Here is a 16032-nt window from a genome sequence, read left to right on the forward strand (position 1 = left end):
GTTATCTATTTTGTTTTGGACAAAAGCAATCTTAACAGAGGGCTTTGGTGGACACCAGACTGTCTAAGGTGGGTTAAAACGTGATAGAGATGAGAAAGAAGAAAGGAATAGCATATGGATTAAAATTAAACTCCAAGAGGCTTGGATGTGCCAAGGAAATATATAATTCCTTAGAAGGTTGGCTACATGGAAGTCAGGGTATGCCTCCACCTCCATTTTCCTTTGGATAAAAGATTCAGAATTAAAAGAAACTCAGTAACACTAAGTAGGAAAGAAGGCAGAAAATATCTCCTCTCTACTTTAGTGACAGAACATTAATCCCTAGAGCCCATGTAGCAGTAACTAAGAGATCTATTTCCCTTGTTTGTCCTGTACACTAAGAACAAGGCATCAATAAACTAGGGCTCACTAATGAAGGACTCTGATACATCAGCTGGATTCAACATACTCAATAACTGTGTTCTACAACACAGCTGGTAGACTGATATTTAAATTAAACTAAACCTTTAAATCAAAACTGCATTTTCTCCATTTTGTTAGCCACATCCTAATACTCTGTGGCCATGTATAGCTACTGGCTACTATACAAATCATCACATTATAGAATGCTTCTGTTGTTTCAAGTCGTATTGTGCAATGCTGCTGTTGAGTTAAGAAGTTTTTATAGAATGTTCTCTCACATTACCCCCAACAAAAATCATAAATGTTTCCTGACAGTCCCAAGAGTATAACCTGCCATATATAGATCTAGGTCCATTCAATCAGACTGAAGCAAAAAGAGATGAAATATGCTTTATGATATCTTTAGCATAGTTTTGGGCTAAGTATTTTATGAGTAAGTCTGATAGAACTGAGAGAAGAGATGGGGATCTGAAAAAATGCTCGTTCATCATTAAATTCATTTTAAGAATGAAAATAAAGTTAAAAATTCTGAATTGGTTTTTTTTTAATTGGTATTTTTAAAAATAGTCCATGGAACACTAGAAACAACCATTTGAATGGGTGATACTTTTGATGCCTCTCCAGGTTGCTCAAACCTTGAGTTCTACCTGATAATAATCCCACTCAGTGGCCAAACATTTAATTCCTACACTTGCATACAAGTCAAAAGAAGGATCTTTTCATGCTCTGCTACTCATGCTTTGATTGCATAAGAGAGAAGACGTTCATGCAAGGACAGGACCTAGGAGCACTATCATTATAGAAAATAATTTTGTATTAAGGAAACATGAAGGAAGCATGGAAAGGAAAAGGCCATGCTGGCTCTGGCATCTGGGGGCAAGGTTTGCACCCACTGCCTGTCCTAGATGTTGACAGAGGAATTTCATGGGATCAGGAAAGAGATACAGGAAATGCTACAGCCCCCAGAATTTTCATGGTGCTCAGATGACAAGAACTAAAATGTGAATATTGTATCTTTCTGACTGTTAAAAAAAAAAAAAGAAAGAAAGAAAAACAGGTGTTGGGATAGAAAAACAACCTGACCTTGGTCTGTTGCTTACAGTGTAGAAATATGATTTTAACAGCCCATGCCTGGAGTCTTCTTTCCCTTAAACCTTAGGCTGCATAAATCTTAGTAACTCAGGAGGAAAATTGTGTCCAAGGCCAAATGAAGAGCATGAGAATTTGAAGTTTCCCTTATCAAGGCATTCAGCTAACAAGTGTTCTCTCTATTCAAGCAGCAAGATAACTGAGAACGAGAAGTCAATGATCAATGATGGAACAATTGAGTCTGTTCTTGTTTTCTTAAATAGCAAAAACTAGGCATATTATATAAGGAAATATAATTTAGGGGCTTTTTCTTCAAAAAAGAAGAGGGAAACATTAAAGTCCTTAAGTCACAAGGGAAGTTGATGTTTTCATCTAAAATACTGAACATTTAGGTCCAGAAATATAGCTGAGACACTAAGCTTTCAGGAGGCAGGAAATTCCAAAGCCAGCCTATAGCAGAGCTTACTTGGACATATAACATGGTACAATTTTTTACAGTTCATGTTCAACAAAACATTGGGAGATGGAAAAAGAAGGTTCACATATTAAACATAGGGAGTATGTTCCACAGTAGAAAGAATTTCTAGATTTTCAAACACTACTCCAAAACTAACTAACTATTAGACTGATTTTTACCATTTGTTGTCCTTTAAAAATATTTTAGAAAAGTCAGTTCAGTTGAAAACATTACATTTGTAAAATGCTATGTACATAACCTCCTACAAACTTGAGAGCTGGTATACTTTCTCTTGGCAATGCTCTTAAAAATCTCATTAAACAAATACCTATTTTATTCAATACTAGGCCCTAATTTTCTATCTTTGGAACTAAAAAATACTCACATAATTGTCTTCAAATATGGCTTGACTTTTCTTCCTTGATGGAAACAACATTCCTGCCAACTTTAAAATTTATAGCTACAGCCATATATTTTTAATTTCTAAAAGCATGGAAGAAACCACAATCTCACAAGTGATTTTTGAAATGAACATTTCTTCATCTTTATAATTGTCCCATGTCATTCTGAAATGTACTCCAGTTCAGCATACAAATTGAAAGAACATTTACCTTCAAGTCTTAGTGCAAAATATTATAATCAATGAGATTCCTAGAGGGGTAGGGGAGGACACAGGAAAGCTAAATTTGATCTATTCATGATGTATGTATACATGGTATTATCACATCACACTGAAAATGATAAATATGGAAAGTTAATTTGTTAATCAAAAGTTAAATGAAGCATTATCTTAGAAACAATAGTATTAGTAACAAAAAAATTACAATGGCAATACTAACTCATTGTAAATTTCAATACAAATTAAAATGGTGCAGCAAGTAATCAAATTATTGTGTATGCCTGAATGGAAAGAGAGAGACTGACTCATTTTTATACTACACCATCATTTTACAAAGAACTTCTATGTAATTTCACTAATTTGATCTTTTGACAACCCTCAAAGGTATATAAGACAAAGATAATTTGTTATTTCATTTAATACATCAGTAAACAAAAGTAGCTCAGCATGCTGGTTCTCAGAACAGTTGTTTAAGGGACAGTTTAGGTGAGATGAGAAATATGTAAAGTTTTTGGACTTCTAGAAAAGTTTCCCATTTTCTCCCCAACATCTGAGAAGTGTAGTTCACTGTTAGAAAAGAGAAGTCCCCTGGCTCACAGAAATACTGCGACAAAACACCGTGTTTACAAGTACTAAATATAACAAAAATGAAATGATCCTGGAAACCTAGAAATCAACATAATAAAGTAATCCAGCAGCTTCTGAAATGGAAAATAAAGAAATCTACTGGGGAAGAAACAGAAAGAGAGAAATAAAGTGAAAATAAGAGAGATGGGGAGGAAGGCTGACCTAGGAAAAAGAATGTCTTAGGCACATGAGTGAAAACTGGCAGTGGCAGCGCATACCTGTAAGCTGAGCACTGGGGAGGGGGAAGCAAAATTATCTGGGAATCAAGGCTATCCTTGGCTACACAGAGAGTTCAAGGCTAAACTGGGCTATATGAGACCCCGTCTTGGCACTGGTTCCATATTATACTCAAACCTTGAACCTTCCAAAAGGTTTGGCCTTTTGTTCCACCTCCTCCTTGACTTGGGATGTGCAACAAAGGTAGTATTGCAGCATCCTTCTCTTAAGTTACTGTGGCACAGTTACATCTGTAGTGAACACATTTTTATAAGAACCTAAGTGGTACTTGGTATCCATAAAAATCAACATGACAGGCAGAATTCCTGTTCTTTCAAATGACCAAGTGGCACATTTATCTTGTAAACTCTTTAAAGAAGCAAGCACAATAAGTGGAGATTGCGGCACTTTAAATTCTTACATGTCCCTATACTGTCAACTATTAGACAGTCCTCTAACAGGAAAAAATATGATTTTGTTGGCTTTTTCACTCTGTGTAGAGCCACCTGGAGTGGGGGACCTTTAGAACTCTAAATAACCAACCCTTTGCCTACATGACAATACCTGTAAAGAACTGCAACATTCAGTTGTGTATCAATTATATGCATTTTATACAAGGAAAATTGTTATCTCAGGAAGTACTATGTAAATTCAGAAAAGGATACCATTTTAAAAATAGGCCTTCAGGGCTATAGAGATGGTTTAGTGGTTAAGGTGCTTGCTTACAAAGCCAAAAGACCCAGGTTTGATTTCCCCAGGATCCATATAAGCCAGATACATAAAGTACCACATGCATCTGGAGTTCGTTTGCAGTGGCTAGAAGCCCTGGAGTGCCCATTCTCTCTCTCAAATAAATAAATGAATATTTTTAAAACAAGGCCTCCATATTCTGATGTAGGAAAGTCAAAAATACTTTAAAGATTTTTATTCCATCTGTTGGAGAGATGTCTCAGTGGTTATGGGTGTTTGCATGCAAGGTCTGACGGCTCAGGTTCAATTCTTCAGTACCCATATAATGTTAAATGTACAAAGTGGCACATACATCTGGAATGCTTATTTGCAGCGGCCAGAGGCCCTAGTGTACCCATTCCCTTCACCCTATATCCTCTCTCTCTTTTTCTATTCTTGTAAATAAAAATATTTTTAAAAAAATTTAAAAAAGATTAGGATCCCATGATTACTAATTTATTTATTTATTTATTTATTTATTTATTTATTTTTGACATGGCATATTATACTATGGCCCAGGATGGTCTCAAACTGAAGGCAAACCTCCTGCCTCACAATATGACCTACTGTGATTATGACCATGAGCTACCATGCCTGGCTTAAAGTGTACTTAATATTTCAAGTTAATGTGAGAAATTATTTCCCCCATCATTTTTTTTGGGCACAGGCCTCACACTATAGCCCAGGCTGGCCCTAGGCTCATGACAATCCTCCTGCTTCAGCCTCCTGAGTGCTAGGGTGGCAGGTGTTAGTCACCACACCTAGCTCCCCCAACAAAGTTTTAATTTTCATTTATCGTTGTTTATCTATGGAAGTTCAGAGTATCAGTATCCAAAAACAATGAACATTTAAGACACACAGGACTTCATACACTGTATAACAGAGCAGACTGCAGTGCCTTATCAAGAACATGGTAAATTTTCCTGCCCTTAGCCATAGAGCTTAAACTCCCTACATAGGTAGAATCAGAATTAAACCTGACATGGTCTGTACTGCCAAAATGTGGTAGAGTTGTGGCAGAAATGCACACTATGTGTTCTAGAAAAGCCAGAATGAGGAATACATGTAGCAGTCAAGTGTTGCACATACTTTGCAAAGCCAATGAAGTCTTCATGGTTGGTGTTGATGTAGGAGACTTGAATGTCAATCAATAGCAGTACCTATAAATCAAAGAGAAAAACCTTAGTTAAAACCCATGTTAGAAAGTCTCAAATTTTACATTTAATCAGTGCCTATGCTATTGATTTTTGTTTAACTTTTAAAGAGATCTTTCAATTAGAACGAAAATTTACATAGTTTTTACTAGAATCATCTTGCACTGTAAATTTATGTTAAAAATCCATCATTACAATCATGTACAGGAACCATCATCTGCTATGAGTCCATGAGGATAGTATTAAGTCAGTCAACACCTCAAAGTAGATGTGGGAGAGATCCACAAGCCCTATACCTTCCAGAATAAATAGTAGGAACTGACGATTGGTGGGAGAGGGGAAGACATGTTCTTTAGGTGGGTAGCCACTGGAAGATTGCTCATTCTCCAGCAAATAACCTCCTATGAGTATGCAAGCCATTCTAATTTAAATCAGTGAGTCAAAAAATAAAATAAAATAAAATAAACAAGGCATAGAAGTAGGGTGCGATATAATGGAAATAAGGGTTTTAGTAGGAGGGGGAAGGAGTAAAAGGATAAGTTCAGTGATCAAAATGCTTTGTACACATTTCTGACATTGTCAACATGGGAAAATAATAAATGAATAGAAATAGGAAAAGTATGACATGAGAGGTAAGGCTGAGTATCACATTAATAAAACAGTATTTTATATATACACAAAACTGAGAATTCTTCCCTTCCTCTATAAATGTAGGCACAGTGTTCAAAAGAAGGACAATCACAGAAGCAATACATACCCCTCTCCTTTTCTTCTCTTTTTCTCCTATCCTCCCTCTAAGCAACCAAAAGTACCTCATCAACCAGATCAGAAAAGCAATATGCAAAAATTACAAGGAGTCTTTCAATGAGTTGATTTCAGTATCAGGTGAAAACATCAGTCAGGGCTCTGCTAATGCCTCACCAACAGAGGACCTTCTCTGACTTTCCACCTAAAGTAGCAGCCATTTCCCTCTGTCATTTGGTCCTGCCTTCCTTTTCAATGTACCACTACCACTACCCAACATAGGGCTTTGACACATTCCTCATACAGACCTCACCTGTTGAATCCTCTGCAATGTTCCTAGAGTTTGGAATACCATGTAAATTCCACAAGGATTTGTGAAGGGATGGATTGATTGAATGACTCAGGCAAAATAAAAATGTTTTGGTCAGAAGATGCTTGTAAGCTGTAAGACAGAGATTTGGAAGGCCTCTTTGTGTGGAAAATGTTCAGTGGGAGACAATGACCTTGAACTAATGATCCTTCTGTGTCCACCTCTCAAGTGCTGGAGGGTTTTTGCCACCAATCCTGGTGTATACTGCACTGGGATGGAGCCCAGGACATTATACATGTTAGATGAGCACTCTGAAAACTGAGCTACATTTCCACCCCTATTGAATGAACTTTTAATGGATTATAGGTAGTTCTTTCATGCTGTTTCCTTTCACTGAAAGTAACATTTGAGAGCATCAGCATCACCATGGTAACAGTGCATCGATATAATGTTCTTTATAATGCTCCCCAGTGAGAACTTCCTTGGGAAGATCTGTGAATCTCATCATCTCCTTCCTCATTCAAGTCCAGGTTACATTGCACTATGGTTCTCAGATAATCTGTATGCAATAATTATACTGTGTCTACATACATTGTACCTGTTATTTTTTGTGTTTGCCACAAATGTAGTGAATCATTTTATATTATAACATTTTTGTTAGATGTTGTACTTACTCATAAGATTGTAAGCTCTAAGGAACAGGAACGCTATATGTCTTATTCCTCATTTTAGCCCTAGAATGTAGCATCATACACAATACAGGTGCCCAGTAACTACCTACCAACCTAGAAGAATAGTTTGTTTTAAAAGAGTGATTTACTCCCATATAATTAGTTAGCGGCCTCTGTGATTGTTTCTTACTCGGTAGCCAATGCTATGGGCTCTGAGCTTTGCTTTTGTGTATAAGTTCAGCTTGTCATCTGAAGAAATCTTCCTTAGAGTGACAAGAACATTTGCAGCTTCCCCCAACAACAACAACAAAAAATTTTAAGGAGTACTCTGAACACATTTCCACTACTAAACTAAATTCAATGCACAAGAGCTACTGGGTCAATAACTTCATATGTGTATGAATAAAATAGCATCATAGCTTATAGATATATATTTCTTGTTATTTTAACACAAAATTCAGAATTCTTCCTAATAAAATATAAGTATGTATGAGTGTAGGCATAGTGTTCAAGATGGCAGTCATACAGAAGAATACCACTCTTTGCTTCATATCATTGAAGACAGCTTATTTTAGCTCTTTGAAAACCTGAAGGATGAATTTTATTAAATTAGTTATAGTGCTACCTCTCTTCCCAAATAATCAATGCAGATTCCATTAAGCATTATATTCTCATACTAATTTTGCCAGGATTTTGTACCATAGACTATTATTTTTAAGTACAAATAAATAGTTGCCACCACAAAGAGCAAAACATCTACATAATTCTTAATACAACCCAAGGTTGTCATGAGTATCTTGGACATTGACACGCATGAACTTGGACTGAAGTATAGGAAAACAGTGGAAAAACAGAAGTTATGGCTGTTCTCATTCATGTTCCTGGAAACTGGGAGTGTGTGTTCACCCTAGGAAAAGGGCCAGGTCGTATGTGGGGGATGAAAAAGAAAACAGTACATTTTTTTTTCTCTTTTTTTTTTTCACTTTCTCAGAGTTAGTTTCTCACTGTGCTTTTACACAGTGACTTGAATGCTTAGTTGAGTAAAAGTAAAACTACTTATATAGCAGTAATCACCCACAAAATCAACCACTTTGACATGCAATTAGAAATACAGAAATATATAGAATAGCAGGCAAACCTAAAGTTCCAAAATCCTTCTCTTTTACTTTTTAAAAATGTTTATTTATTTATGAGAGGGAGAGAGAAAGAGAGAGAATATGGGCATGCAAGAGCCTCTTGCTGTTACAAACAAACTCAAGACACATGTGCAACTTTGTACATCTGGCTTTATGTGTATACTGGGGAATTGAACCCAGACCAGCAGGTTTTGCAAGCAAGTGCTATTTAACTGCTGAACCATCTTCCCATCCCTAAAAACTACCGGTTATGAAAACATGAACAGATTTACAGGTTGCCATGTTTAATTTTGAAGATTTTCAACTACCAAGTTTTCCCAAGCAGAAATAGTTAATTATTTTTTTAAATTTTTTTTTTGTTATTTTTGTTTATTTATTTGAGAGATACAGAGAGGGACAGAAAGAGGCAGATAGGGAGAGGGAGAGAGAATGGGCGCGCCAGGGCCTCCAGCCACTGCAAACGAACTCCAGACGCATGCACCCCCTTGTGCATCTGGCTAACGTGGGTCCTGGGGAGTCTAGCCTTGAACCGGGGTCCTTAGGCTTCACAGGCAAGTGCTTAACCACTAAGCCATCTCTCCAGCCCTAGTTAATTATTTTTAAAGATTTTTTTTTAAAGAGGGCTAGGAGACTGCTCAGTTAGTAAAGTGCTTGCCATGCACATTTGAGACCTGAGTCTGGATCCAAAGCTCCCACATAAGAGTTGGTATGATGGCATATACCTATATTGCCAACACTGGAGAAGCAGTAAAACAGGAAGAGTAATGGAACTTGCTGGCTAATTTATCTAGCCAAATTGGTGAGCTCCAGGTTCAGTGATAGACTTGTCTCAAAAGTAAGATGGGAAGCAACTGAAAAAGACCTCTGACATTAACTTCTGGCCTCCACATGTGCACACATGCATGCACATCCATACACATGTGTATCCACACATACATGAACATGGACACACACCGCACACATAGACATTCAAAACTTTTTTGAAAAGAAAACTATAATAATATCTCAAAGTAATTCTGGTACAGAGGACTGAGGAAACAGGTCACTCTCTGATCAGATACTTCAAAGTACATTAAGGTCCAATATGGCACAAAGTAGGACATCTATTCAAAACAGCATGATCATATTAGTAAAACACACAAGTTTCTCCTATGCTACACAGGTCCAAATTAAAAGTGACCACAAAAACACTTCTAGAGGCAGTTGATAAATGCCAGAGCAGGACACCTGAGATTGTCATTTAAGAGGGACACATCCCATCCCATCTCTAAACTCCCTCTTGGAGAATAATCAGTATAACAAAATCACAGTAGGAAGACAATTTCCCTCTAAATCAGAAAAAGCAGTACTTCTCCTATCTACCATGTGTCATAGCTCTGAGAATAATAGCAATGTTATGGTTTGAATCTGAAATGACTCACATAGGTTTGTGCTTGGGATTCTTGGGCCCCAGCTGGTATTCTGGGAAGTTCAGAAACCTGTAGGAGGTGGGGCTTCCCTGGCAGAAGTAGGAGCAGGTCTCTGAAGGTTATGATCAGGCTAGTTCCAATCTCACTTTCTGCTACCATGTGAACAGACACTATCACGTGTTGATGCCACCATAAACTGAACTTCTTTACCATGTATTGCCATGATGGAAGATTAAAACTTCTGAAACTGTGAGCCAAAATAAATGTTTCTTCCTCTAAGTTGTTTCTGTCAGGTATTATCACAGCTATGCAAACTTAGAAACAGAGAAGTGGTACTGTGCTGTGACTAAAACTAACAGAACAGTTTTTAGGACTTTGAGACTGGTTTGTGTGAAGAATTTGGTAGTGTGGGGATAGAGGATACAGGAGCCCTAGAATGCTATAGGGTGATTCTAGTAACAGTTTTAAAATTGATAATGCCAATAGAAATGCAGACTATAAGGACTTTTCCATGAGGTTTTACATGGGAACAAGGACACTGTTGGGAATTTGAACAGAGGCTATTTGCATTACATTCCAACAAAGAATTTGTCTACTTTGCCTGTGACCTGAACATTTAAGTGTAGCTAAATTCAAAAGTAATGTACTAATTAATTTGGTGGAGAAAATGCCAAGATACCATAGCATTCAGACGGTGTCATTGTTATTGCTGACTGCCTTTAGCCAAGTTGACAGTGAGAATCAGGAGGAGAAAGGTGAGAAAAGATAAACATAGTTCAGTTTGTCCAGAAAAGGAGCTCCATTTAAAGTGGCCATGAGGTTATTGCTAGAAAAGAGAGTACTTCCATTAAAAAGGATATAGAAACTGCACTGGGACAATAGGAAAGGTGAGCCTTGAGGACATTTCAGAAATTGGCCAGAGCCTACTCATCACTGCCTCCAGGGTACAAAACTGCAAACTCATTTAATAGACTTTTCTTATATAAGAAGAGTGCCTCAAGGGCACCCTGCTTACACAGAACCACATAGAGAAGTGTTTTCCCAGGTTCAACAACTCAGGAACTCAGAGGCTACTGTAGCCATGGTCCAAGGGGGTCTGGCTGTACTGCTCAGGCTGGCAGCACAACTTAGCATTTTCTATGTGGTGCTGATTTTGCAGGCATGCAGCATGCAAAAGTTATGAGATCATGGAGGCTTCCACCAAGATTCCAAAGAAAAGCCTATAAGGTCAGGCATTAGGTAGCAGTTTCCTTGCAGGTAGTCCCTGACATAGTGATACAGGAGGCTGTGGGTGTAATGACCAAAGTGAAACAGAGACAGTAGGATATTAGAGATGCTGAGAGCATGAAAGATCTGTTGAATAATGTTAGTAACCTGCAGGCAATGGGTAGAATTGACCCAATAAGTAGAGAGTCAATGTATGCTATAAACAGCAAGCCCATAGGGGCGGGGCTTTCCAAACTTGTATATCCCTGACGCTGGAAATGGAGCTTTTAGTATTTGTCCTGCTGGGTTCCAGCTTACTTTAATCCAGTATGTCCTGTATATTCAACTATTTGTCTCTTTTTGAATTGAAATGATTACTCTGTTCTGTTAAATATTGGAGGTAAACAACTTGATTTTTAATTTTATAGAGGTTCACAGATAACAGATAACCTTAAGACTGAGTAGAAACTGGACTTATCCTTCTGGACAATGTTAGGACTACAGGGACTCTTACAGTTTAGAGTAAATGCATTTTGTATTATGAGATGACTATGAGGCTTTGGGCCATGGGCAAAAGGTTAAGGCCTAAATCTGAAATGTCCTCCACAGGCTCATGTTTTGAATGCTTGCTCCCAGCAGGTGGTGCTATTTTGTTAGACTGTGGAACCCTCAGGAGGCAAAGGCTAGCTGGCAGAAGTAGGTCGCCAGGGCTTGTAACCACTCCTGATTTGTGTTTTGCTCTCCTTCTTGACACTATGGCTTGAGCTTCTCACCAGGCATTACCCATTAAGATGATCTGAAAAGTGTGAGTCAAAATAAATATTCCCTCCCTTGAACTGTTTCTGTCAGGTATTATGGTCAAAGCGATTCAAAAGGAACTAAAAGCTATATCCTCACAAAATGTGCATGAGTTAACTACCATCATTATCCCAAGAATGAGGAAATTAAAGTATAAGGAAACCAAGTAACTCCCCAAAGATTTCACAGACGGCAAATGGCACAGCTTGGATTTGAATTTCAGGTAATCCGAGCTCAGAGACCACAATCTTAATAGCATTCTTGGAGGGAATGATCTTGACTTGACCATAGCCATCTTGAATCACAACCACCATGACTCTCTGAGTAACTCTACTTAGCACTCTACCAGACGCCCACACAGAACACTAGCATAGGCTTGATTCAGGTCTCCCCCATAAACTATGTGTTCCAAATGCTAGGTCCCCAGCTGGCGGCTATTTGGGAACTAGAGCCTTCTTGAGGCAACATAGTGCTGGGGGCAGGTTTATGAGTTCATAGTCAGCTTCTCCTTGCCAATGTTTGGCATATGCTCCTGCTTCTGTTGTCCACCTGATGTTGGCCAGGAGGTGATGCCCACCCTCTGCTCATGCCACTATTTCCCCTCCCATCATGAAGCTTCTTTTCAAGTCTGTAAGCCAAAATAAACCCGTTCCTCCCACAAACTGCTCTTGGTCAGGTGTTTCTTAATAACTGTTAACAAGTGGTATGTGGAGCTTTAGGGTGTGATGTTGGTGTCACAAATGGACCTGACTCTCAATATTGGCTTGATATAAATTACATATACTCCACTTTATAAGTTTAACCACTTTATAAGTTTCTGTCTTGTGACTCAAGTGAAGGAAATCCATTTAGTATTACCACCATCCATAACAACTCTTCTGACAGTAAATCCCACACAAATAGAATTCAATGATCCTGGATCTGTCTACCTAGTCTTAAGACTCATGGCATTTTCGGGCTGCTTCTCATACACTGGGACCTGGTTGTTCCAGAATTTGAATATGCCATTTTAGTGAAACAAAACTCTTCAACATGAAACACAAAGATCTTATTTACCTAAGGTCACATGTACAGTTGACCTTTTTTTTTTTTTTTTTTTGAGAGGCAGGGATTCATGTAGCCCAGACTGGTCTTGACTTGCTTTGCAAATGAGGATGAACATGAATTCCTGACAGGCATGCAACACTACAGCAGCTGATCTTTTAAGAGCTAAGGTTTCTTGGTACAGTAGCAAACAAGACATTAAGTAGGGGGAGGGGATCTCTAGGTGGAAAATATATATGTGCTCCCTGATTCCATTTCATTCTGGTTCCTGGTTTATAGGTTAATATTGATTTGCTTATCCCCACCAAATCACAACACTGGTTTTCCCCACTTTTGACAATTGTAGCTAACCAAGCGTGTGTAATCTGGAAAATGAATGAAAATTATAAATAGTGGCTAATTACCTTTCAAAGAACTCTCATAAGATATAATAACAAAGAGTCCAACAACTTGGAGAAACAGCTCTCCCTGTGATGGTTAATCTTATCAATTTGACTGGATCTGAAACCAGCTAAGAGACATGCCACTGAGCAGGCCTTTGAGGACACTTCCAGGAAGGATTAAGTGAGGCCAGAAGACCCTCCTCCTGAGTTGGCAGCCCCTTTAGATACAAAGAAGTCCAAGAAAAACGCAGGGGTGTTTGCTTTCCTGCCTTCATTTCTTGATGGCAAGTACATCTACCTATTGTTGCTGCTGCAAGTCTTGCATTCTTCTAAGCCCAGTTTCTTTTGTCTTCCAAGGTAGACTGAAGACCGGCAGCTCTCCAGGAATGCTCAAAGCCTTCAGCACCAGACTGGGACTGCTGAGGGATCCAGCATCATTGAATATGGAGCTACAGGGTTCTTAGCCTCACCAGCATGCAGACAGCTATTGTTGGACTACCAACCACTATCATGTAAGCCAGCGTAACAAATTCCCTTTAGCAATATATATTCATTCTATCGGTTCTGTTCCTCTAGAGAACCTCAACTAATGGGCCGCAAACTGCTGAGCCTCCATCCCACTGTCTCTTCTCTTTCTCCTTCTACCCTCCTAACTGCCTCTACACACTTACACCTTGCAAGCTGTGTGCATCATTCTTACTGTCGTTTCTCCTCCCTTTAGTATTTTCCTTCCTTCTTTCTTCATTTCTCACTTCCTCCTCCCTGAGAATTACAAAACCTTGGAATATCAATTTATGAAGATTTAAGAGGCCATGTAGATCATTATTTTTTTTAATTAGGTTTCCATCCATGAGAAAAGAGTAGTCCAAAGAAGTAATTTGCATGAGAACATTCTGTCATTTTGTGGAGCACATGTGACCTATGTCTAGTACTCTCTCCATATTACACCTGCAGCTGTACCACAAAAGTTAAGAAGAGGGCTGGAGAGATGGTTTAGGGGTTAAGCGCTTGCCTGTGAAGCCTAAGGACCCCAGTTCAAGGCTCAATTCCTGAGGACCCACGTTAGCCAGATGCACAAGGGGGCACACGCGTCTGGAGTTCGTTTGCAGTGGCTGGAGGCCCTGACGTGCCCATTCTCTCTCTCTCCCTCTTTCTCTATCTGTTGCTCTCAAATAAATAAATAAAAATAACAACAAAAAATATTTTTAAAAAAGTTAAGAAGACTTGAAAACTTTTGTCCTTCCCATCATAATCCTTTACAATAACTAAAAATAATTTAAATGTAAGATTTTATTGTTCTCATCAAATATTGTAATAAATTCAAAATAATCTTTCTAGTTCCAGGACTCGGGAAGCAGAGGTAGGAGAATCACCATGAGTTTGAGACCACCCTGAGATTACATAGTGAATTTCAAGTCACCTTGGGCTACAGAGAGACCCTACCTCAAAAAAAGAAAGAAAGGAAGGAAGGAAGGAAGGAAGGAAGGAAGGAAGGAAGGAAGGAAGGAAGGAAGGAAGAGGGAAAGAAAGAATCTTTCTGCTGGGTATGGGGTAGTGCAAGACTTTAATCCCAGGACTCAGGAGGCAGAGGAAGGAGGATCGATGTGAGTTCAAAGCCAGTCTAAGGTTAGATTCCAAGACAGCAAGGGTTAGAGCAAAGCTTTACCTCAAATAAACAACAAGGAGGGTGAATGGAGAGATGGCTTAACTGTTAAGGCACTTGTCTGAGAAGCCAAAGGACTGAGGTTTGATTCCCCAAGACACACATAAACCAGATGCACAAGGTGGTACATGTGTCTAGAGCTTGTTTGCAATGGCTGGAGGCCCTGGCATTCCCATTCTCTCTCTATCTGCCTCTCTCTCAAATAAATACATAAAAGTTGCTTTGTGGTTAAGGCAGGTTAAGGCCTGCAAATCTTAAGGACCCAGGTTTGATTCACCAGATGCACAAAATGGTGCATATCTGGAGTTAGTTGTTCATTTGAATTGGCTACGGGCCCTGGTGCACCCATTTTCTCTCTCTGTCTTCCCTTGCAAATAAATAAAAATTTAAAAAACAATTTAAAAATAACAACAAAAAAATCTTTCCATACCACAGAGCTAAGATTATAAGATGATGTCAAGGTCACTTCTTACATACTATATACATTTACAAATGGCTAGTAGTGTTTAAAATACATCTCCTGAATGTGTATCTTCGGTTATAAGTTTCATAGATGTTGATACAATGCTATATTATTCAGTAAAAAAAAATAAGTAATTATTTTACATAACATTTTAGAAATTTATGAATTCCTGGAGCCCATGTACACAACTACCGATAATTAAAGAAATTGTCTTTAAAATGTGGTATATTTCTGGATTAGTGGTTTTCAAAGTAGGGTGTATTTGCTGGAAAGTATACATGATGATAACAGAAGGTTGAGGAAAAATAATCTAACTCATATTTTTGTTTATCTTTTTTAGGCAGTCTTACATTATAGGCAAGGCTACCATCAAACTTGTGGCAATTCTGCTGCCTCTACCTCTCAACTGTTGGAGTTACAGGTGTGAACTCTTATAGCTTAGTCTGAAATTACTATTACTGATTTTAAATTTTAGCTAAAAATTTATAAATTATATTTTTTATATTTGCTTATATTTCAATATGTATAAAATGCTAGCATAATAGCACTTGCTTATACTTCATTAAAATAAATACAATATGGTTATGTGCTTTACTGTTTTTGCTATTAAGGGATGAGCCCACTGCTGAAGACTAGTAGGCAACTTTATAAAAGCCATATACTTCCCTCAAGGGTTCTGCACACCATGGAAAGCCTCCCTTACCTGGTCTTTAGTCTTTCCTTCTCGTTCACGAATGTGGTTAGCAATGATCCTTTCCGTTTCCTCACAAAGTCGGGGGAAGTTTGCCAGCTGTTGAGAAAGTAGGTCTGAGTGTTAACACAGTGTGAAAAGTATACTATAAAAACAGAAGGAAAAAAAGGGCAGTCCACTGGGCTTGTCTAAAACAAAACAAAAAAAAAATAGAGAGATGC

The 16032-nt window shown here is 38.3% G+C and overlaps 1 protein-coding gene across 8 annotated transcripts in view; it reads right to left on the reverse strand.

The window, feature by feature from the left end:
• The window catches only part of Dnm3 (dynamin 3), a 531619-nt gene that overhangs the window by 308679 nt on the left and 206908 nt on the right, over positions 1-16032 (reverse strand). For all 8 annotated transcript variants that reach the window (XM_045142169.1, XM_045142170.1, XM_045142166.1 and 5 more), the window contains exons 11-12: positions 15824-15910; positions 5229-5299 (exon numbers count right to left, since the gene is read on the reverse strand). In XM_045142169.1, the coding sequence (XP_044998104.1) occupies positions 5229-5299; positions 15824-15910 (158 nt within the window). The remainder of the gene's footprint in view (positions 1-5228; positions 5300-15823; positions 15911-16032) is intronic.

Source organism: Jaculus jaculus, chromosome 1 (assembly GCF_020740685.1).
Source record: "Jaculus jaculus isolate mJacJac1 chromosome 1, mJacJac1.mat.Y.cur, whole genome shotgun sequence".
NCBI lineage: Eukaryota > Metazoa > Chordata > Mammalia > Rodentia > Dipodidae > Jaculus > Jaculus jaculus.